Source organism: Pan troglodytes, chromosome 15 (assembly GCF_028858775.2).
Source record: "Pan troglodytes isolate AG18354 chromosome 15, NHGRI_mPanTro3-v2.0_pri, whole genome shotgun sequence".
NCBI lineage: Eukaryota > Metazoa > Chordata > Mammalia > Primates > Hominidae > Pan > Pan troglodytes.
The window spans coordinates 90701276-90723920 of NC_072413.2; the positions used below are offsets into that span (position 1 = coordinate 90701276).

At 46.7% G+C, this 22645-nt stretch overlaps 1 protein-coding gene across 7 annotated transcripts in view; it reads right to left on the reverse strand.

The window, feature by feature from the left end:
- Nucleotides 1–8825: 8825 nt before the first annotated feature.
- LGMN (legumain) overlaps nt 8826–22645 on the reverse strand; it is a 48121-nt gene continuing 34301 nt past the window's right edge. For 2 of the 7 annotated variants that reach the window (XM_063793865.1, XM_054666237.2), the window contains exons 5-15: nt 22350–22431; nt 21106–21191; nt 19336–19411; nt 18783–18845; nt 17804–17870; nt 16836–16954; nt 16658–16747; nt 14680–14880; nt 11499–11669; nt 9662–9729; nt 8826–9383 (exon numbers count right to left, since the gene is read on the reverse strand). In XM_063793865.1, coding sequence (XP_063649935.1) covers nt 9341–9383; nt 9662–9729; nt 11499–11669; nt 14680–14880; nt 16658–16747; nt 16836–16954; nt 17804–17870; nt 18783–18845; nt 19336–19411; nt 21106–21191; nt 22350–22431 — 1066 coding nt within the window. In that variant the 3' untranslated portion in view covers nt 8826–9340. Of the gene's footprint in view, nt 9384–9660; nt 10278–10908; nt 11670–14679; nt 14881–16657; nt 16748–16835; nt 16955–17803; nt 17871–18782; nt 18846–19335; nt 19412–21105; nt 21192–22349; nt 22432–22645 lie in introns of those variants that run through there. The other 5 variants (XM_009428324.4, XM_054666238.2, XM_009428325.4 and 2 more) reach the window with 3 other exon arrangements.

Sequence of the window (22645 nt, forward strand, 5' to 3'; positions counted from 1 at the left end):
TCCTCCTAGCTGGCCTGGTGACCATCTCCCATGAAAGGCTGCAGCCACCGCAGCTGACTTCATGACTTGTCCTGGGTGAAATGCAGTGACCAGTTCTCCTGGGGACAATGAAAACATACTACAAAGATGTGGCCCCTAAACAGCTAAAAAAATGCAATCTGCTATGTCCAAAAGAGCTAAGAAACATGAAAAAAATTGATACAAGATGTGTGGTGCAGTGGTGCATGTCTGTAATCCTAGCTACTTGGGAGTCTGAGGCAGGAGGATCGCCTGAGCCCAGTTCAAGACCAGCCTGGGCAACATAACAAGACCCTATCTCAATAATTAATAAATAAATAATGTTAAAGACATGAACAAATAACCTAAATTGGAATTAGGAAAACTTAGAACTTAGATAATAGAACTGAGGAAAAAAATTAGAAAGAAAAGAATCATTTCAGAAATAAAAACTGAGAAGGAACACAAGATCATAAAAACACAACTAAAAATGCATTATTTGGAAAAGATGATTTTTTTTCTTATTTTCTTATTTTTGTTTATTTATATTTTTAGAGACAGGATCTTGCTCTGTTGCCCACTGCAGCCTCCAACTCCTGGGCTCAAGTGATCTTCCTGCCTTAGCCTCCCAAGTAGCTCAGACCACAGGTGTGCACCACCATGCCAAGCGAATTCCTTTCTTTCCTTCCTTCTTTCCTTCCTTTCTTTCTTCTTTCTTTTTCTTTCTTCTCTTTGTCTCTCCCTCCCTCCCCCTCTCTTTCTCTTTCTTTCCCTTTCTTTTTCTTTCCTTTCTTTTCTTTTCTTTCTCTTTCTTCTTTCTTTCTCTGTCTTCTTCTTTTTCTCTGTCTCTCCCTCCCTCCCTCTCTCTCCCTGTTTCTTTCTTTCTTTCTCTCTTTCTTTCTTTTCCTTCCTTCCTTCTTTCCTTCCTTCAAAGCTCCCTTCCTCTCTCCCTCCCTCCCTTCCTTCCCTCCTTCCTTCCCTCCCTCCCTTCCTTCCCTCCTTCCTTCCCTCCTTCCTTCCCTCTCTTCCTTTCTTTTTCTTTCTCATTCTCTTTCTTCTTTCTTCTCTCTCTCTCTCTTTTTCTTTTCTTTTCTTTTTTTCTTTCTTTGGCAGGTCTCACTATGTTGCCCAGACAGGTCTCGAACTCCTGGCCTCAAGTAATACACCTAATAGGAGGTGAGTAGCTGGAATCATAGACGTGAGTCACCAGGATGGCTGATAAAATATTTTTCAATACAAAAGAAATAGGGCCAGGCACCATGGCTCACACCTGTAATCCTTGCACTTTGGGAGGCTGAGGCAGACAAATCACCTGAGGTCAGGAGTTTGAGACCAGCCTGGCCAACATGACAAAACCCCATCTCTACTAAAAATACAAAAATTAGCCGGGCATGGTGGCACATGCCTGTAATCCCATCTACTCAGGAGGCTGAGGCAGTAGAATCACTTGAGCCTGGGTGGTGGAGGTTACAGTGAGCTGAGATCGCACCACTGCACTCCAGCCTGGGCTGCAGAGTGAGACTCTGTCTCAAAAAAAAAAAAAAAAGAAGAAGAAGAAGAAGAGGAAATGGAAGCCAAGTGTGATGGCATTTGCTTGTAATCCTAACTACTAGAAAGGCTGAGGGGGGAGGATCCCTTGAGCCCAGGAGTTTGAGGGTGCGGTGAGCTGTGATGGTGCCACTGCACTCCAGGCCTGGGTGACAGAGTGAGAGCCTGTCTCTTTAATAAAAAAAGAAGAAAAGAAAAGAAAGAGGAGAGGAGAGGAGAAGAAAGAAAGAAAGAGAAAGGAGGGAAGGAGGGAAGGAAGGAAGGAAGGAAAGAAGGGGCTGGACGTGGCGGCTCATGCCTTTAATCCCAGCACTTTGGGAGGCAGAGGTGAGCAGATCAGCTGAGGTTAGGAGTTCAAGTCCAGCCTGGCCAACATGGTGAAACCCCCATCTCTACTAAAATACAAAAATTAGCCGGGTGTGGTGGCACGTGCCTGTAATCCCAGCTATTCGGGAGGCTGAGGCAGGAGAATCGCTTGAACCCTGGAGGCAGAGGCTGCAGTGAGCCGAGATCATGCCACTGCACTCCAGCCTGGCAACAGAGTGAGATCCTGTCTCAAAAAAAAAAAAAAAAAAAAAAAAAGGAAGGGAGGGAGGGAGAAAGGGAAGGAAAAGAAAAGAAAAGAAAAGAAATCAAAGATACCAAAAACATGCTCCATGAAGGAAAAGGTAACTTGGGCTTTATTAAAATTAAAAACTTCTGATCTGCAAAAGACACAGTTAAGGAAACGAAGAGACAAGCCACAGACTGAAAGAACACATTTCCAAAACACATGTCTGATAAAGGACTTGCAGCCAAAGAATACAAAGAACTCTTAAACCTCAACAGTAAGAAAACAAACACCCAACTAAAAAATGGGCAAATGAATCTGGAATTAGACACCAGAAAACAGATAACCCAACTAAAAAATTGGTAAATGAATCTGGAATTAGACACCAGAAAACAACCCAACTAAAAAGTGGGCAAATTAATCTGGAATTAGACACCAGAAAAAAAAATTGGCATAAGATCACCCAAGAAAATGCAGAGAGCAGATAAGTATATGAAAAGATGCTCAATGTGACTTATCATTAAGGAATTAATGAGATATTACTACACACTTATTAGAATGGCCAAAATCCAAAAAACTGACAAATGCTGGTGAGGAGGCAGGGCATGAGGAACTCACATTCGTTGCTGCTAGGAATACAGAACAGTGCATCCACTTTGGAAGGCACTTTGGCAATTTCTCACAGCGCTAAACAGTCTTGCCATACGATCCATACAACTAAATTGAAAACCTAAGTCCACACAATGGTTGAATCAAACACAGGGGATTTTTAGGGTAGTGAAACTATGAAAACATAAGGAATATTGGACATTATACATTTGCCAAAATAGATAGAACTTTATAGTTCAAAGAGTGAACCTTGATGTATGCAGATTTTAAAATATCACTTAGGAAGTTAGCGGATCCCAAGATGGAACGCAGACTACTACAATACAATCTATTATAAGTGTGTGAAACATCCCCACTGAAGGGAATAGGGGAAAGAAACTGCCCAAGTAATTTTGGAAATGAGGCTGTTAGAGTAAAGGCAAACAGAACTGCATATAAGCATTGTACTCTAACTAATAAAGTTGTTCCCCAGTGGGGAACAATTCTGATGTTGCCATGCATGTATACTAGAATCAAACAACTAATTAAATAGATGGTGGATGGTTGGTGTCACATTTATCTCTGATGGAGTGGGAGTTTACAGATACGAAAGGGCAGGAGGCTAGAATGATCCATGTAGTAATGAATTAGAGCTGGAGACATTAGTATGAACTCACATATGGTTTTAAATAGAAATATGTATAGGTATGTGTACATATACACATGGGTTAGTAAACACATATATATTTTCTTGCTCTGTCAGCTGAGAGGGACTAGAAACAACAATACCCCAGGACCAACAAACACATCTAGTACCCAGATCTTGCTTTATAACATAAATCTTCCAATAAAAGGAACTAGGGCTTCTTGGAGAAATGGCTGATGCTAGGACTGTGGCAGGAAATATATAAGATAAGCCTGAAGCATTCTGTACTGCACACAAGGACATCCTCAAACAAAAACAAGAATAGCTGTCTTGAAGTGGGGTGCAGGGAAAATGTCAAATGGACACAGCAGCCAATTGAAAGAGCTCCCATTAGCCAAAGATGGAATAATTTGAGCAATAAAGTATTGGATTACAACTCAAAGTGTAAAATAAATATCCATGACTCCATACAGAATGGTGGCTTGATTTTGGACTTCTCAGCTTCCAGAACTGTGAAAAGTAGATTTCTGTTGTTTACAGGCTGCCTGGCTTAAAGGAATTTTATTATAACAGCCTGAGCAGACCAATACAGAAATCGTTTTCTTTTTTCTTTCTTTCTTCTTCTTTTTTTTTTTTTTTTTTTTTTGAGAAGGAGTTTTGCTCTGTCGCCCAGGCTGGAGGGCAATGGAGCGATCTCAGCTCACTGCAACCTCTGCCTCCCAGATTCAAGCAATTCTTGTATCTCAGCCTCCCGAGTAGCTGGGATCATGGTTGTGTGCCACCGCACCCGGCTAATTTTTGTATTTTTAGTAGAGATGGGGTTTCACCGTGTTGGCCAGGCTGGTCTGAACTCCTGACCTCAGGTGATCTACCCACCTCGGCCTCCCAAAGTGCTGGGATTAACGGCATAAGCCACCATGCCCAGCCAGAAATCTTACAGAAAATGGCTTAATACAAGGGATGGAGAGCCTGTTTCTACTGGGGGCCTATGAACTATATAGGAGGGAAAAGGCCAAGGCATTGTGACTTATGAAACTGTCATTTATTTGAGAAATGCAACATAGCTGCTTTCAACTTTTAGAACTGTGAACATTCAAGCTTCTGTATTTATTAAATAAGTATACTCTCATTCTACTTGGGGCACAAAAAGAGAGAAGCAGGGTCATTATGGTAGTTAACAGTTCTAGAAGATAGAGGAACAAATTTTTTACTACCTGTATCTTAAGGCCTTTTAAGGTTCTCCCTTTAGGAAATGCAAATCAAAACCACATTGTGATACCACCTTACTCCTGCAAGAATGGCTATAATAAAAAAAATTTTAAAAATGGATGTTAGTGTGGATGTACTAGAAAGGGAAAACTTTTACACTGCTGGTGGAATGTAAACTAATACAACCACTATGGAGAACAGTGTGAAGATTGCCTAAAGAACCAAAAGTAGATCTACCATTTGATCCAGCAACCCCACTTCTGGGTATCTATCCAGAGGAAAAAAGTCATTATACAAAAAAGGTACTTGCACACGCATGTTTATAGCAGCACAATTCACAATCGAAAAACTATGGGCCCGGGTGCGATGGCTCATGCCTGTAATCCCAGCACTTTGGGAGGCTGAGGCAGGTGGATCACTTGAGGTCAGGAGTTCAAGACCAGCCTGGCCAATATGGCGAAACCCTGTCTCTACTAAAAATACAAAAATTAGCTGGGTGTGGTGGCACATGCCTGTAATCCCAGCTACTTGGGAGGCTGAGGCAAGAGAATCACTTGAACCCATTGCACTCCAGCCTGGGTAACAGAGTGAGACTCTGTCTCAAAAAAAAAAAAAAATCGAACTAGCCCAAATGCCCATCAATTATTGAGTGGATAAAGAAAATGTATATATATTGTGGAATACTACTTAGCTATTGCTGCATTTGCAGCAACAGGATGGAATTGGAGACCATTATTCTAAGTGAAGTAACTCAGGAATGGAAACCCAAACAATGTATGTTCTTGCTTATAAGTGGGAGCTAAGCTATGAGGACGCAGAGGCATAAGAATGATACACTGGACTTTGGGGACTCGAGGGAAAGTGTAGGGGGTGGTGAGGGATAAAAGCCTACACATTGATTGGGTAGAGTGTACACTGCTTGGGTGATGGGTGTACCAACATCTCAGAAAGCACCACTGAAGGTGGTAACCCAACACCACCTGTTCCCCAAAAACCTACTGAAATTAAAAAATAAAATGCTGTGCATAATAAATACATAGAATTTTTGTCAATTTTAAAATGAAACAAAATTATCTTATTTTTTTAAAAAAGATTCTCCCTTTAAAAACTCTACTTTTCAGTATTTGCTCTCCGGTTTGCCCACTGTTGAGCATTGGCAACAGCAAATTCAGTGTGTTTCTTGTACTTGTTACCTAAAACCTCAGCGCTCCCCCAGATGTGTAGGACATTAAAAGTTCTTTATCCCAAAGTCATTTGATTAGCCATATGAGGCCCTCATTGAGAAAGGATAATCTGTACTGAAAAGAAATGGGCCCATTAGAAACAAGAGTTTCACCCTTGAATTTGTCACAGACATAACCCTCTCTGCCAGTATCTCACCTTCCAGGCCATAACTCCAAAGGTTAGCGGAGTCAATCATTGCTAAACAAGACAGGTACACCTAAAGACAGGTGGTCAGGAATGGCAGGGTGTGTGAGGGTTATTTTTTTCTTTGCTTTCTCCCTATCTACCTAAACAGCCATCTAGCTAACATGGCTTTTTTAAAAACAGCTTCATACCACATAATTCCTCCATTCAAAGTGTACAATCACTCCTGTAATCCCAGCGCTTTGGAAGGCCAAGGTGGGAGGCTCGCTTGAGGCCAGGAGCTCAAGGTTGCAGTGAGCCACGATCGTGCCACTACAGCCTGGGCCACAGAGCAAGACTCTGTTTCAAAAAAACAAAAGAAGTGTACAATTTGATAACTTTTAGTGTGATCAGAGTTGCCTAACCATCACCACCATCAGGTTTTTTTGTTTTTTGGGTTTTCTTTTTTTTTTTTTTTGGAGATGCTCTGTTACCCAGCCTGGAGTGCAGTGGCATGATCTCAGTTCACTGCAAACTCCACCTCCCGGGTTCAAGCAATTTCCGGCTAATTTTTGTATTTTTAGTACAGACAGGATTTCACCATGTTGGCCAGGCTGGTCTTGAACTCCTGACCTCAAGTGATCCACCCGCCTCGGTCTCCCAAAGTGCTAGGATTACAGGCATGAGCCACCGCACCTGCCCCTCACCATCAGTTTTATAACATTTTCATCACTCCCCAAAGAAACTTCATACCCATTAGCAGCTACTCCTCATTCCCCTTATCCCTCATTCCTGGAACTAAGGATTCCAGGGATTTTCTATTTCTAAGGATTTGCCTGTTCTGGACATTTCGTAAAAATGGAATCCTATGTGGTCTTTTGTGGCTGGCCTCTTTCAGTTGGCTTAATGTGTCATGCCCATGCACTTCAGTCCTCCTTATTGCTACACAATACTCCATTGCATGGATATCCACTAGTCCCCTATATCGATCCAGTTTTACTTTCTGAGGCTTCAGTTACCTGAGGTCAACTGCGGCCTGAAAATATTAAATGGAAAAATTCCAGAAATACACAACTCTTAAGTTTTCAGTTGCACGTGGCTCTGAGTAGCATGACGGAATCGTGCACCCATCCCACTCTGTGCTGCCTGGGACATGAATCCTCCCTTTGTCCGGGGGCTGCAGGCTGCCCACGCTACTCGCCCATTAGTCACTTAGGCAGTCTCAGTGGTCGAGGTATCTCAGTGCTTGTGTTCAAGGCACCCTTGTTTTACTTAGTGATGGCCCCAAAGCTTAAGAGTAGTGATGATTAATATGCCATTGGGATATGCCAAAGAGAAGCCATGAAGTGCTTTCTTAAAGTGAAAAGGTGAACATTCTTGACTTAGAGAAAAAATCGTATGCTGAGGTTGCTAAGATCTATGCTAAGAACAAATCTCCCATCTGTGAAATCGTGAAGGAAAAAGAAATTTGTGCACGTTATGTATAGGGTTCCACGGTTTGGGGCATTCGCTGGGGGTCTGAGAAGGTACCCCCTGTGGGGTAAGGGGAGACTACTGTAGCCAGGGTTACTTTTACACGTTTTTGACAAATCCATCATGAACACCTCCCTGTGTGCGGCACTGGACCAAGGGGAACACAGAGAAGTCAGGCAGCCCCTCTGGAGGGGCCCATGGTCTGCAGTGAGACGCCCTTTCCTGCCCCAGTGCCTGGTGTAGGGCAGACCTGACATGTGCTATTAGAGACGCAACAAAAGTGCAGCTGGACAGGAGACAGTACTTCTGTAGTGGATTCTTAGAACTTTGTTGCTTTGGCAGCCACTTTGAACATACAGTTAGCTGGACTTTCTCATGCCACAAGCAGGCTCAGCCACCCTTGACAGTTTCCAGTTCTCCACCTCCTCCCAGTTCCTCCGTGTGGTTGATCCAAGTATCTCTGCCACATACAACTTCCTCCTGGTGGCCACCTCTCTATGGGCCAGCCACATACAGCCTGCAGGACTGGCCCCTGACCCTCGCACCCTGCGTGGACTGTGGAGATATGCCACAGTGACCTCTCAGCTACAGTGCAACCTCCTGGAACTCATGCCAGCCAGCTCTAAACCCCCAATTAGAGCTCCCCTCAGGAAACCTGTTTGAATAACACCCTGGACCCAAAAAGGTGGTGGTCCATGGGTCCCTCTTTCTCTCCATGCACTCCCTGACCTGTGTGTGTGTGTGTGTGTGTGTGTGGCCTCCAGATGTGCTGCATACACCCCAGAAACTGTAAGTAATAAAATCTTTATTTCTATTTTGTGTATCCCCTAATCATGGAAGGGGTGGTCTTCACTTTCAAGATTCTAAATGAAAACAACTTTTTTTTTGAGACGGAGTCTCACTCCGTCACCCAGGCTGGAGTGCAGTGGTGTGATCTTGGCTCACTGCAACCTCTGCCTCCCGGGCTCAAGCGATTCTCCTGCCTCAGCCTCCCAAGTAGATGGGACTACAGGCATGCGCCACCACGCCCAGCTAATTTTTGTATGTTTAGTAGAGACGGGGTTTCACCATGTTGCCCAGGCTGGTCTCGAACTCCTGACCTCAGGTGATCTGCCCACCTCGGCCTCCCAAAGTGCTGGGATTACAGGCGTGAGCCACCGCACCCAGCCAAAAACAACTTTTGATGAGTGGGGAGGAGAAGGTGAGGAAGGCTGGAGGAAAGAAGGTACTTTAAACTGCACCTGGAGGGTGTGTGGAGGAGATGGGAAAGGCATTCCAGGGCAGGAGGAACAGCAAGTAGCAAAGGCACAGGAGGCTGCAGAGCCCAAGGAGTGCAGAGGAGCAGAAAACAGCAGAGCAGCGGGAGGGGAGACTCGGGACGATAACGCTGGAAAAGATGATGACGGAGGAGGCCCCCGCTAGGAGGTGCAGGAGCATCAACCACAAAGTCAGTGTCGGACGTGAATATTTGGGTTCTGTTATAAACCTTTATTTTTTAAGACTTGAACACCTGCAGAATTAAATACAAAAGCAATCAAAAATCATCATATTTTCTAAAAACAGTTTTCCATTTGGGGCTTGCGGCCCTCTTCAATAAAATCATTCTGAAGATTTAAAGAGGTTTCGGCTTCAAATTCTCAGAATAAAGACTCCTTTTGAGAGGGGCTACAGAAGCCCCCATGAGCTTCCTGCTCCTCAAAACTAACAGGCAAAACAAAACAACAAACCTCCTAGAAAGCAAATGTGACCCTTCTCAATACAGAGCTTTTCCCACCCCAATTTGTAGTTTTTCAGAAAAGACTGGGGAAGTAGGTAACAGCGAGCAAGTCATCTTGTGAAGAAGGTCCTGGAGCGAGCCCTGGAGCGGGGGCTCCCCAGGAGGGCCCGAGCAGCGGAGACTTCTCACTCCACCTCTCCAGTCTCTGATCAGCACACAGTTGGTGGGGCGCTCACACTTGGAAAAGCTTCCAGGAGGCAGCTCTTCAGTAGTGACCAAGGCACACGTGGTCCATGGACAATTTTATCCTGCGAGAGACAGGAAGGAGAACTTGGTGAACCGCGTCAACTCTGAAGAAAGGCAGACAAACGCAAACCCACATGCGGCAGGCAGGCAGTTACGACAGGCCCGCCCAGCAGCTGTCACTGAGAACGTGGCTTCTGGACCCTGCTGACAAATGGCTCTAGAGGAAAGCTGGACGGAGCTCCTGGCAGAAGTGAAACTGCCCACTTGCAGAAGAGGATGGCAGCCCCTTCTGCTTTCAGAATGACATCGACCTTTCAAGCGTCACCTCTGCGTTAGTTACCTGTGAAGCGGATACGGCTTCTCACAAAGGTTGACCAGCACGTACAAATGTCTCAACGCATACTCGTACTGGGAGAAAACAAACGAGAAGAATGAAACTTCCTCATCTCTCCACACAATCCACTCCACTTTTGCAATTGCAGAGGGGAAGCATCTTGGCCAGTGGCTCTTGCCCTATTTTGGTTCATGGATCCTTTCCCAACCTTTAGATAATCTGGTGATATTTATGGACGATCCCTCAGGAAAGAGGCACACATGCCAGGGTTTGCATGCAAGTGGGGGGGCTGGCGGGGTTCTGCACTCTCAAATCTGAGGGCAGGACTCCTGACAGGGAACTCCCGATGGCTCTGCTCCCCGCCATGGCCTGGGATCTCCCCGGGAAGTCTGCCTTTTGATTCTGGGAGGGACACGCCAGCGAGGGAGATGGATGGCGTGTGAAAGCCACGCTGGATCACACCAGGGAAGGGTGAAGCAGCGGAGATGTTTATCTTGACATAAACTTCAGGGGAACCCAAGAACTCTCTGAGAACAAAGGAAGAGGTTCACTGTGCATGACTCCAAAGGTCAAAAGACCAAGCCTGGGCCGGGTGCGGTGGCTCATGCTTGTAATCCCAGCACTTTGGGAGGCCGAGGCAGGTGGATCACCTGAGGCCAGAAGTTCAAGACCAGCCTGGACAACATGGTGAAACCTTGTCTCTACTAAAAATATGAAAATTAGCCAGGTGTGGTGGTGGGTGCCTGTAATCCCAGCTACTTGGGAGGCTGAGGCAGGAGAATTGCTTGAACCCAGGAGGCAGAGGTTTCAGTGAGCTGAGATCACACCACTGCACTCTAGCCTGGGCAACAAGAGCAAAACTGTGTCTAAAACAAACAAACAAAAAAACCAAGACTGGAGGGGTAAAATCGAGCTACCTCAACTCTGCCCCAGTGTGAAAGAAGCCAGGGACAGGGACAACAGGGAACTGAGCAGGATGTGGCTATGTTCCAATAAAACTTTTTTTTGGAGACAGAGTTTCACTCTGTCGCCCAGGCTGGAGTATAGTGGCACAATCTCGGCTCACTGCAACCTCCACCTCCCTGGTTCAAGCGATTCTCCTGCCTCAGCCTCCCGAGTAGTTGGGATTACGGGCGTGCACCACCAAGTCTGGCTAATTTTGGTATATTTAGTAGAGATGAGGTCTTACCATGTTGGTCAGGCTGGTCTGGAACTCCTGACTTCAGGTGAGCCACCCACCTTGGCCTCCCAACGTGCTGGGATTGCAGACATGAGCCACCATGCCCGGCCCCAATAAAACTTTATTTACAAAAACAGGTTATGGGGGAGAAACAGACCTGTAGGCCAGTTTGCCAACCTTTCTCTAGAAGGATTGAAGCACCACATGCTACTGACCAGGAGGCTTTTCAGGTGCCTTCCAATTCTACATCTGCAGAAACTCAGTACTTCTCCATGGGCCACACCTGACTTCAACTGTCTTGGGAAGAGGTCAGAACAGACTCAGAAGGGAGAAGATGTGTGTGGCTCGTGTGAGGGGTAGAGACGAGGGTGGGGTTTGGCAGGGACAGCAGAAGTGTGAACAGAAGTAACTGTTCTTCAAACTAGAAGTGAGAGCTGTCATCTACGGCTCTGGTAAACTCTCCTACCCACTGGGACAAGAAGTGTTCTGAGGCCAAGATTTAAAATTAGTGAATTTGGACAACCTTCTTCCTCTCTGAAATGAGCCCACTGTTTCTCAGCCTGGATGGAACCTTCTATAAGGTCGTACAACCAATGTGACTGCCAGGGGACAATATGAATTCAGCTTCTGGATTCTGGTCGTGGGGAGAGCCTGCTGGCTCACCGTGGGGGAGTGCCAGTTGAAGCAGTGGGTCCGGAAGTGCAGCAGGGCCTCTGGGTAGCAGCTGTGCCCCGTGAGCGGGGCTCTCTCGGACAGGAGCTGCTCCACCTCAGCCTCGGACGCTGCCAGCAAGGAGACGATCTTGCGCACTGACTTCTCAATGAGGTGCCTGGCCTGGGGAGAAACGCGGCCTGTCAGAATGTGCCTCCCTGAGTGCGGTCTCTCAGGGACCCAGGAACGGTGAGAAGTGCATTCAAAGGCTTCTCTCCACACAGCCCTCAGCCTCCCGCAGGTTAGAGGAAATAACAATCAATGTGCTCCGAGAAAGGCGAGAGATGTCTGTGCCCACTTGTGCGACGGTCAGAAAGACCCGCCTCTTGGGGATCTTCCGGCATGATGCAAACATTTGTATCAAAAAACAACCTTTGCTGTGGAGAGAGGAGGTGGCAGAACCTGTGCCCCAAAGCAGACGACTGTGCCGTGAGGGTGCTGTGTCCACGGGCACCTCTGCCCATTCAGGAAACTATCGAATGGTTACACAGCGGGGCACAGAGGGACTTTTATTTTCTTTCCAGATGATGAAAAACAGCATCATAAAGAAGAAAATGCTTCTATACTACCCTCACTCTGGCCAGGCACAGTGGCTCACGCCTGTACTCCCAGCACTTTTAGGAGGCCGAGGCAGGAGGATCACTTGAGGCCAGCAGTTCCAGACCGGCCTGGGCAACACAGGGAGACCCTGCCTCTATTAAAATCAAAATCAAAAAACTAAAAAAAAAAAAACCTTCACTCTACAAGCAAGCTCTGTCCTACCCGCTCTCCAGCCAGGGTTTGCTTGCTTCATATCTGAATTCCACAAAGACCCTCCACCCACTGTGTGTTAGACCGGCAGTTCTCCAGGCGTGGTCCAGAACCACAGACTCCCCAAGAGCTCTCAGGCTCCAGAAGGTCTTCCCTTCCTCAACTCTGTATCTTTACAAGGCTGGATTTTCTTCTTACACTTCAGCCGAAAGAACAGCGCCTGACAGCGAAAGCAGAAGCCAGTTCAAGGATCCAGCTGTCGTCTAGCAATGCCGGACACAAAAGAGATACTCCCACATGTAAAGCAATGCCACTCTTCTCACCCAATGCTTTTTGTTTTGGAAAATGGTTATTTCTCATAGAAAATATATTAGTGTAAAATGTTATTTGTTAAGAATATTGTTATTTGTAAATGAGTTAAATATTTTTAAATCAGTTTTAATTTTTTCATAATCTTTTACTTTACATAAAAGTATAATTATGCAATAGTTAAACAGTCTTGGAAATAGTTTTCAAATTTGCAGCAGATACCAAAGAAGTCCTATATGATTTACACAGCTGTTTAAGCAAACACAAGAAAACTCTGAGCCAGGTGCGGTGCCTCACGCCTGTAATCCCAGAACTTTGGGAGGCTGACGCAGGTGGATCACCTGAGGCCAGGAGTTTGAGACCAGTCTGGCCAACGTGGTGAAACCCCGTCTCTACTAAAAATACAAAATTAGCCAGGCGTGGTGACGGGTGCCTGTAATCCCAGCTACTCGGGAGGCTGAGGCAGGAGAATCGCTTGAACCCGGGAGGCAGAGGTTGCAGTGAGCTGAGATCGTGCCACTGTACTCCAGCCTGGGCAGCAAGAGCAGAACTCCATCTCAAAAAAAAAAAAAAATCACCAAAAAACCTCTGGTTCACTTTCTGTGAACTATCAAAAATGTCCTTTCATCTCATCTTAATTTAATGCAATAAATATCAATAGACATAACCCACCATGAACAAAAGCTTTTTGGGATCAATAATTTAAAGAGTATAAAGAGGTTTGGCCGGGTGCAGTGGCCCACTCCTGTAATCCCAGCACTTTCAGGGCCCAGGTGGGAAGATCACTTGAGCTCAGGAGTTTGAGACCAGCCTGGGCAACACAGTGAGACCCCAGCTCTACAAAAAAATTAATAAATAAAGAGGCCCAAGACTAAAAAGTCTGAGGACTACTATGCTATACTGCATTTGACACCAACTAAAAATATGTCCTGGTTAATACGTTTTTCACACACAGGGCACCAATTTTGGAGATAACTAGATATGTGCATTAAAAAAAACCACATTGATTTAAAAAAAGAATCTTGCCTAGACGGGTGGATCACCTGAGGTCAGGAGTTCGAGACCAGCCTCACCAACATGGTGAAACCCCATCTCTACTAAAAATACAAAAATTAACTGGGGCATGGTGGCACGTGCCTGTAATCCCAGCTACTTGGGAGGCTGAGGCAGGGGAATCTCTTAAACCCAGGAGGCGGAGGTTGCAGTGAGCCAAGATCACACCACTGCATTCCAGCCTGGCGACAGAGCAAGACTCTGTCTTAAGAAAAAAAAAAAAAATCTTGCCTAGAAAACTCAGGCCATATTTCAGCACATCCATCACTGTGCTGTGCTGACAATGGGGATAAGGGCTAACAGAGTTGGCTTTGTGGGAAGGGACAGGCAGCCCTCTGCCCAGCATTCCGGTGAGCACACAGCTGTAATTTACATAGCAATTCTGTCAGCTCCAAACACACTGATGAGCTACTGAAAACAGACTCACTGATTGGAAAGGACGGCATAAGCATTTTAGAAAGAATTTTAGGCATGACTATGTTTTTCTGAGAACAGCAGAAATTTTTGTGGATTGGATTTTTTTTTTTTTTTTTTTTTTTTAAAGAAGGGGTTTTGCTAGGTTGCCCAAGCTGACCTCAAAGTCCCGGACTCAAGGAATCCTCCTGCCTCAGCCCCCTAAGTAGCTGGGACTAGAGGCACATGCCACCGTACCTGTCTCTGGATTTTTAAAATGAATATGATTAGCTAATAACTTAATAAGCAACAAAGTAAAAATATCCTCTAAGCAACAAGGTATAAAAGGGAAACACCCATGTACATGGCTTCTTGGTACGATACAGGGGAGACAGGCCCCCATTCCACCGCTCCCTACTACCGAAGAGGTCAAGGTTAGTTTACTCATGAAGATGGGAGGCAACCACGGCCCCGCCCACCCGCTTCCGTTACATGGAGGACAAAGGCTGGCTTCTGTCCCCACATACTCCTGCGTGGCAGGAGCATAGGAGGCAGGGCCGTGCTCATGCATGCTGCCCACCTGGGCTGGGGACAGCACCTGGGCACAGCTCCTTTCACCACTACTCACATCCAGATGCCGCTGGATCTCCTCTGTGAGCTGCCTGGACTCCTCCAGATCATTGGTGTTCATCAGTTTCCTTTTCATGATGGTGAGAGGCACATCAGGGCTGGGGGTGAGGTCAAGGTGTGTGACTGGAGGTAGGGAGATAGGAGAACTGGCTTTGTGTTTCATACCCTGAAACTGCATCACTTTCATGGTGGAGATTGTCTGGGGAGACAGACAGCAAGAGAGAGCGAGAGAGAAAGCGAGAGAGTGAGAGAAGGCCAGAGAGAGAGGGAGAGAGAGAGAGAGCTGGTTTGAGTGGGAGGAGCAGAGGTGCCCAACATACCCCAAGTCCAGCCTCTCCCTCAGAGGCTCACATTTACTCCTCATGCTTTCAGGACCACAAGGCCACAGTCACAGTCTGAAAGGCATGGTCACCCCAGCAGTACGCAGGCAATGCACGGGAGCCCCTGAAATCTACCAGTGAGTGACTCAAAATGCCTGGCATCCTTTGCAGAACTGCTATTCTTTCACCAGACAGCTCTGGTCCAAGCTCTGCCTGACTGCATCAGCAGTGCCCTTCATATGTAAAAGAATAGCAGTTCTGCTGCAAAGGATGCCAGGCAAAGAATGTCACCTGCAAAGGACGCCGCCTATCCAGGCGGGTGACCTGTATGTGCTCACTCCCCCGCACTCACCTGCAAGTCCCTAAGGACCAGTAGTGGGAAGGTACAAAGCATCTGCCCAGGTTAGAGCTGAAGTCTGGGTCCATTGGGAAGGGCAGAGCTGAGGCCAGGCTGATGCTTGGCATCAAGAGCTAGCAAATGGGCACAGCGGCCAGGCTCGATTTGGCTGCAGCGGTCACTACAGACTGGCTCCCAATCAGAAGGGAAAATGCTGCAAGCGTTCTCTTCCTAAAGCAAGCAACAATAATCTAACAACCGTTCTAAAATCAGCAATACCACACACACCGATCTATATAAAAACACAGAGGCTGGAGAAGATCCACCACAAGTCCTCAACCAAGATCAGAAATGGCCAATGATGAGGACACTGTGAAGAGAACGGAAAGCCCAAGGCGGGGCCCCCACATGGCCAGGGCTATGCCACCACTGACCCTGCCTTCTCCGTGTCACCTTTCCCTGGCCGTCCCTCTGCTCCAACTCTCTCCTACACCTGCTCAAAAGCCTGACCGGGTCATGGTGCCCTGGGTGCAGGTCTCATGTCCCCCAGCCCATGCCCTGCTGAAGGGCTAACCACGGCTGGATTTACTGACTCCAGGTTCTTCTAGAAGGCCAACGTTTGCGCCCAAGGAACAGATCTCAGCTGGCGAGCTCTCCGCTAGGGGTGGGCTGCTTGGGGGATGGTGAACAACTGGGAGGCCCTGCACATTTGTTACGGTGTTTGCACATCCCAAACGCTAGCCCCAGCAGCTTCACTTAGGGCCCAAGCTTTTAGCAGCCACTTACTGCAACACCATTTAACCACACAGGTCCCTTCTGGACATATTTGGAGGAGAATAAAATGTCTCCAATTTATAGCCAAAGGTTAAAGGTAACAACCTGCCATTTGCAAAGGGGCAGGACCCCAGAAAATCCAAGGTGCAGAGTGGCTGTGGGACAATCTACAAACCGTAAAGCAGCAGCTTTCGAGTCAGTGATCCCTTGCTGCACACTAGGCCTGTGTTTAGCATGAGTAACGCATAGCCCTCTTGCATGCTCCTAGCTACCTTGTACGCTTGGGTTTCAACCAATGAGAAAACAAATTCACAGAAGTGAAATCACTTGCCCAAAGTCTCACAACTCTGCAAGTTTGAACCTAGAAAGGTCTGATTCCAAAGCCCACAGGTCCCCAGGATGGAGTGGCATGAGAGGCAGAGGCATCCCTGCCTCAAGCATTCCTCACTCAGATCCCATGTCTCTTTAGCAAGAGATCAATATTCCAGGCAAGTCCACCTAGGACACAAGGAACAGAGGGCCAGCACGCGAGGCTCCCGACTCACTTTGTTTCCATACTGCATGACGTGGCTGGTGTTGGTGTGCGATTTTACCAGGTGGTACTGCTTGTGCAGGGTCTCTTTAGTCAGATCTTCCTGCAAAAAGTGAGACCATTAGAGACCTTTGACAATCAGAGTCTGACGGTTAAACCCCAGCTGAACAGCCAGCCCCCAAAGGGCTCACCACGTCCGAGTCTTCCATCCAGTTGACGCTGTACCAGTCCCCCAGGTACGTGGACCTCTTCTCATCATAGTAACAGGCGTAGGACGACTCTCTGGGGTTGGCAGCAGTAGTTGCATAAACTACGAGGAATTAAAGATGATCTTTTAGTTGCATTTTATTCCTGCCTTGGATTACGCTTGAAGCTTGAGTCCTTCTTTCTCCCCCGGTGAAATCGAAGCATGCTACTTATGATCCACACAGGAGGGCAGGGACACGTAACTGTACCCAGGCTTGTGTATTCGATTACAATAACTCATCTAAAATTAAATGCGGAAGAAAGAGAAGCCAGCTGGTGGATGTTTTTTGCAGCAATTGGCAAATTGGCATGCTTAGGACATCATGCTATTCTGGAAGAATGCTGACATTTCCACAGCACAGGAAACTTGAAGAATATGGGCTTACTTTGGTTTCCAGAGAGATCTGACATTTATTGAAGAAACATCTAGATTAACTGAACCTATACAAAAGCTACCACTTACTATCTCTCTACCATGGGCTTAGAATTGTGCTGGACAAATGCTAGTGTTTAAAATACAAGTCTCCCAACAGACACACACTATCTTTATCCCCATTTTACAGATGGGGATAACTGAGGGTCAAAGAGAGTCAGTCACCTGCTTTGAGGTCAGAGTGCAACCAACACATTGCAAAGGATGGAGGCTAGTCCAAAGCCCATGTAGTTTTAGCTTCAGTAGTTTTACGAGAACCTGGAAGAGCACTGTGAGGCTCACATACAGATTCTTTATTCCCTGACTACCAGTGCTTCAGAAGTAGAGGAAGCCCAGAGCTACCTGCAAGTATCTCCCCACTTCTACGGCCCAGGCTGCCCTCAGCAGCCCCTGCTTACGGAGAATGCTCAGTTCCATGTCAGCGGTGTCTGAGCAACCTGCTTGCCAGCCCAGGTCGAGGCCGGCGCCCCAACCACCTACCATTGATGTTATCCGGCAGGTGGTTCATCATGGACCCAGACTCACAGGCTTCAATGTAGAACACCATCTGTGAGGCAGACGGGGCAGGTGAGCTCACCCCAGCCAGGTACAGGCCTCCAGCCATGCTACTGGAGCTCTGCCCACTCTCTCTACCCATTCCTAACAAGTCCTCCAGGCTTGCTTCTGGAGACATTACTGCTGTAAAGAGGCTGCTGCCACACAAATTTATTCATTGCTAATGGAATAAAATCATCTATTAGCTGAAATAATGCAGAGAAAACGGAGCCATGTGATGCTAAGGAAAACGGTTCCACCATCCAGTGCAGGGAGGAGTTTCAAAGACCATACAGTGCAGCAGGCCATCTTTCTGCGTTACTGTCACGTATCACCCAACCCATGCAGGTTTTTTTTTTTTTTAGTAGAGACACGGTCTCACTATGTTGCCCAGGCTGGTCTTAAACTCCTGGCCTCAAGTGATCTTCCCGCCTCAGCCTCCTAAAGTGCTGGGACTACAGGAGTGAGCCACCACACCCAGCCAAAAACTCTGGCCCTGCACAGTTTCCATAAAGGGTGCTATAGGGGTAAGAAAGGCTCCAAGTGAGAATAAGATAGTGGTATTTTCCTCCCCAGCTGCCCAAAATTGAGGACAGTCCTAGGAATAGGAGTCTGCAAAGTGTGGGCCGAAGACCAGCAGCAGCAGGATCACACGGAAACCCAAGGCAAATTCTCAGGCCCCCTCCCCAGACCTACTGGGTCAAACTCTGGGGGCGAGGCCCACACTGTTTTAACAAGCTCTCCATGATTCCAGTCTAATAGCTAAAGCCGAAAGCCTCATCCTGGGAAACCAGGGATTGGAAGGATCCCCTTTCTAGAAAACACAGCACCCACAGTTGGAGGACGGTCACGGGACTGTGGGCTCTGCACTCACGGCTTTCCTCACACCCCCGCCCCCACAAGGCTGCCCCAAGGGCTGAATTACCTTTCGGTACATTTTGTGTTTGTACATGTAATGGATGGTCTCATTCAGGTCCTTTACATGAAGCTGAAAGGTGAGAATATTGTCAGACCAACATATCAAGAGAAACTATTTGCTGGATAAGCCACTAGTAAAGTTCTGATGATCCTTCATAAACTCTTTTCTACCAATCCCTAGAAGTAATCATGGTGAAGAACATAACCCCAGAATGTCGTCACATGTTTTATGCACGCATTTAAAAAGGGCAAGAGGATGTACCTCTTCACCCATTACTTTGTCCGGAGCTTTTGGTCTATTCTCAGGTCTAGTGTGATACACCCACGTCCTGAGACAGCTACCGACGCTGCGATATGAACAGAAATGCAGGGAAAACTGTCTGGAAGAGATGTCCTTGGATAGATTTCAAGCTGCTAAACCTGTCCCCCACTCCCACCCACCACACGTACAAACCAACCCTGGCAGGATACTAGAAAATACACGCTATGGGTTTAATCTCGACACCTAGGCCTGCTTTTCTGTTCTGCTAGTTTGTCCTTAAAACGTTAAGAAAACTCACATCTTCATTGGGAAAAACCAGTATTCCAGTAGATCCATGGTCAGTGAAGTAAATGAACACGTGATCCTGGGGGCCGCTGCCAAGAAAGAATCAGGGGTCAATCATTTCCTTTTTCTGTTTTTACTTCTATTCCTCTGAAAAGCTGCCCTAATCAAAAAATTAAGAAGTTTGGGGAGTAGAGTTGCCCAACCAGGTTTGAAAATGAACACAAGGGCCCGGTGCCCGGTGTCTGGCCTGTCCCCTCCACTCCCCTTGGTGTGATTCTGAACCACAGTATAGATCCTAGAGCCTCCAAATTCTGAACTACGGCTGGAAAGGAGGAGGGACCTTTCCTGGGCAACCCATCAGACAGACCTGGTGTGAGGTGGATAGTGGGGTCCTTTAGCAATTGGGCCTCATCCCAGGCAGCCACACTCTCCAACCAGATCTCCCCAAAATGAGCTCAACACAGGCCTGCAGCCTCCCCCTCCAGGCCTCCTGTGGCCCACAGTCTGGATGCCCACCTGCCTGCCTCACCAGGGCTTCCACCAGATGGCGCTGCTTCAAAGTGGCAGAGATGTAGTAACTTACATGAAGCCAATTTGGTTCACCCTCACAGATGTCCATCTCCATACTATTTTTTTTTTTTTTTTTTTTTTTGAGATGGAGTCTTGCCCTGTCGCCCAGGCTGGAGTGCAATGGCATGATCTCAGCTCACTGTAACTTCCGCCTCCCAGGTTAAAGCAGTTCTCCTGCCTCAGCCTCCCGAGTAGCTGGGATTATAGGCACGCGCCACCACGCCTGGTTAATTTTTGTATTTTTAGTAGAGATGGGGATTCACACTGTTGGTCAGGGTGTGTGTGTGTGTGTGTGTGTGTGTGTGTGTGTGTTTGAGACTGAGTCTTACTCTGTCACTCAGGCTGGAGTACAGTGGCACAATCTTGCCTCACTGCAACCTCCACCTCCTGGATTCAAGCAATTATCCTTCAGCCACCAGAGTAGCTGGGATTACAGGTGCATGCTACCATGCCTGGCTAATTTTTGTATTTTTAGTAGAGATGGGGTTTCATCATGTTGGCCAGGCTGGTCTTCAACTCCTGATCTCAAGTGATCCGCCCACCTTGGCCTCCCAAAGTGCTGGGATTACAGGCGTGAGCCACTGTACCCAGCCTCTGCACTAATCCACATGAGCTTACTTGTGCCCAGGCCTCCCTTCCAGCTTAAAAGAAATATGCTACTAGAATCTCTGGCATCACATAAAAATGCCACATGAACAATTACTAAACAACAAGACATCTCTAGCCCACAGCCAGTCGGGGTAAGCACTGGGGTTCGTGTTCCCCAATATGAAAGTCCACTTCCTCCAATATGAAGGGACTTACGAATGTGCCTCTCCCCGCTGGGCTGATCTGTGATCAGAGCACAGGGCTGGTGGCCCTGCAATCTGGGCACAGGGATTCAGATTCACACCTGCCTCAGGGGCTCCGCTGGCAGTGGGACATCCCTGTGCTATGATCCCCAGACAAGGAACGAGGAGTTTAAGTGATAGGAACATTTTATTAATAATGAGGGGCCCTGGATCATAAGGTGAATTCAGTGCAGAAATGGGCCACCAAGAGAAGCCACTGAAACAACAGCCCTAAGCACCTGTCCTAAGTCAGAATAAAACTCTCCACTCTGTAATTTCTCACAGGTAAACAGGCTAGGGGCACAGAACAACACCTGTTTCAATTCTCTATACGGGGGTCCCAAGCCATTGAGAGAAGTGTAGTATCCGTAAACAGACATTACCTCTTCAGGACTTTGCCGGATCCTATGCCCTTCACTGCTTCTGCATCGCCTCTCAACACAGCAAGGAAATTTTGTGGGGTAACATCCTACAAAGAATTAGGAGCCACAATCAGATGCAGCTGTCACTCCAACCCAGAGAGTTGGCTGAGTCTGCAACCGACCCACGCCACCAGCCTGCACATTCCAAGGCTCATGGCTTAACAGCAAACACTTTTGGCCGGGTGCCGTGGCTCACGCCTGTAATCCTAGCACTTTGGGAGGCTGAAGCGGGCGGATCACTTGAGGTCAGGAGTTCAAGGCTAGCCTGGCCAACACAGTGAAACCCCATCTCTACTGAAAGTAGAAAAATTAGCCAGGCATCATGGCACCTGCCTGTAATCCCAGCTACTATGGAGGCTGAGGCAGGAGAATCACTTGAACCCGGGAAGCGGAGGTTGCAGTGAGCCAAGATTGTGCCACTGCACTCCAGCCTGGGTAACAGTGCCAGACTCCATCTCACACAAACAAACACTATACAGAAACAATTTCATTAAATACGGTCATCTTTTTTACCTGTATGATATGTTAAATTTAATTGTATTTGACTTTAAAAGAAAAATAAAATAAAATGAAACAAAGAATTGTTAAACATCAGATAAAAGTTTCTTATCAAAAGGATAATTAATTCCTAAAAGATCCGATATTTAAAACAGACTATGAAAACCAGGTGAATGAAGGCATCACGGTCGATTTTAAAAATGTGTCAATTGAGACAGTCTCAATCAACTAGGAGGAACAGAAAAGTTTTTGGAAGTAATATACTATTATAGCTATAATACACTATATAATAAACTATATAACAATAATAAATGAAAAACTATCTCAGCAAAAATCCTGAGATACTTTGCACCAAGCCTGGTACTGAGAAAACCGATTTTTATAAAAGAGCACAGGTAATCTATGATCAGATTAATGGTGATATCTCAAGAAAGGTTAATATGGATGAAACTACATGGTCAGGCCTAAAGTATGAGAAGACTGGGAACTATCAGTAGATTGCAACTTATTCTAAACATTCTCTTTTCCTCTGCTTTCTTTCAAAACTCTCATAATTTACTCCTCAGGCACAAATCCTAATACAAATGTGAAACACCGACCAGAAGCCAGTCTAGGGAGATTCTGATTCTAGAAACAGAAGAAAGAGGGAAAAATCATCACTAAAATGAAAACTAAACCAGCTGGCTCCAACCGTGGAAGCCACTCACCTCTCCGGTGTAGTCCTTCGGGACTCCCTGATAGACATCTGTGCCATTGGGCCTGTTGATCACAATTCCTGGAGTGGGATTGCTGAAAATTAAAGGACACAATTTAAACGAGATGTGGCATGCCTCTGAAATCTCTCTCTTCAAATACATGTATGTTATGTGAAAAAATAGTAAACGTCTATGTTGGTCAAAGAAACAACTTATGGCCTGCAGGGTGGCCAACGCGTGAGTGGTTTGAGCAGCTTGGGGATCTCAGCAGTCCCACAGCCCAAGAGCTCTTGGCAGAGGCAGTAAGG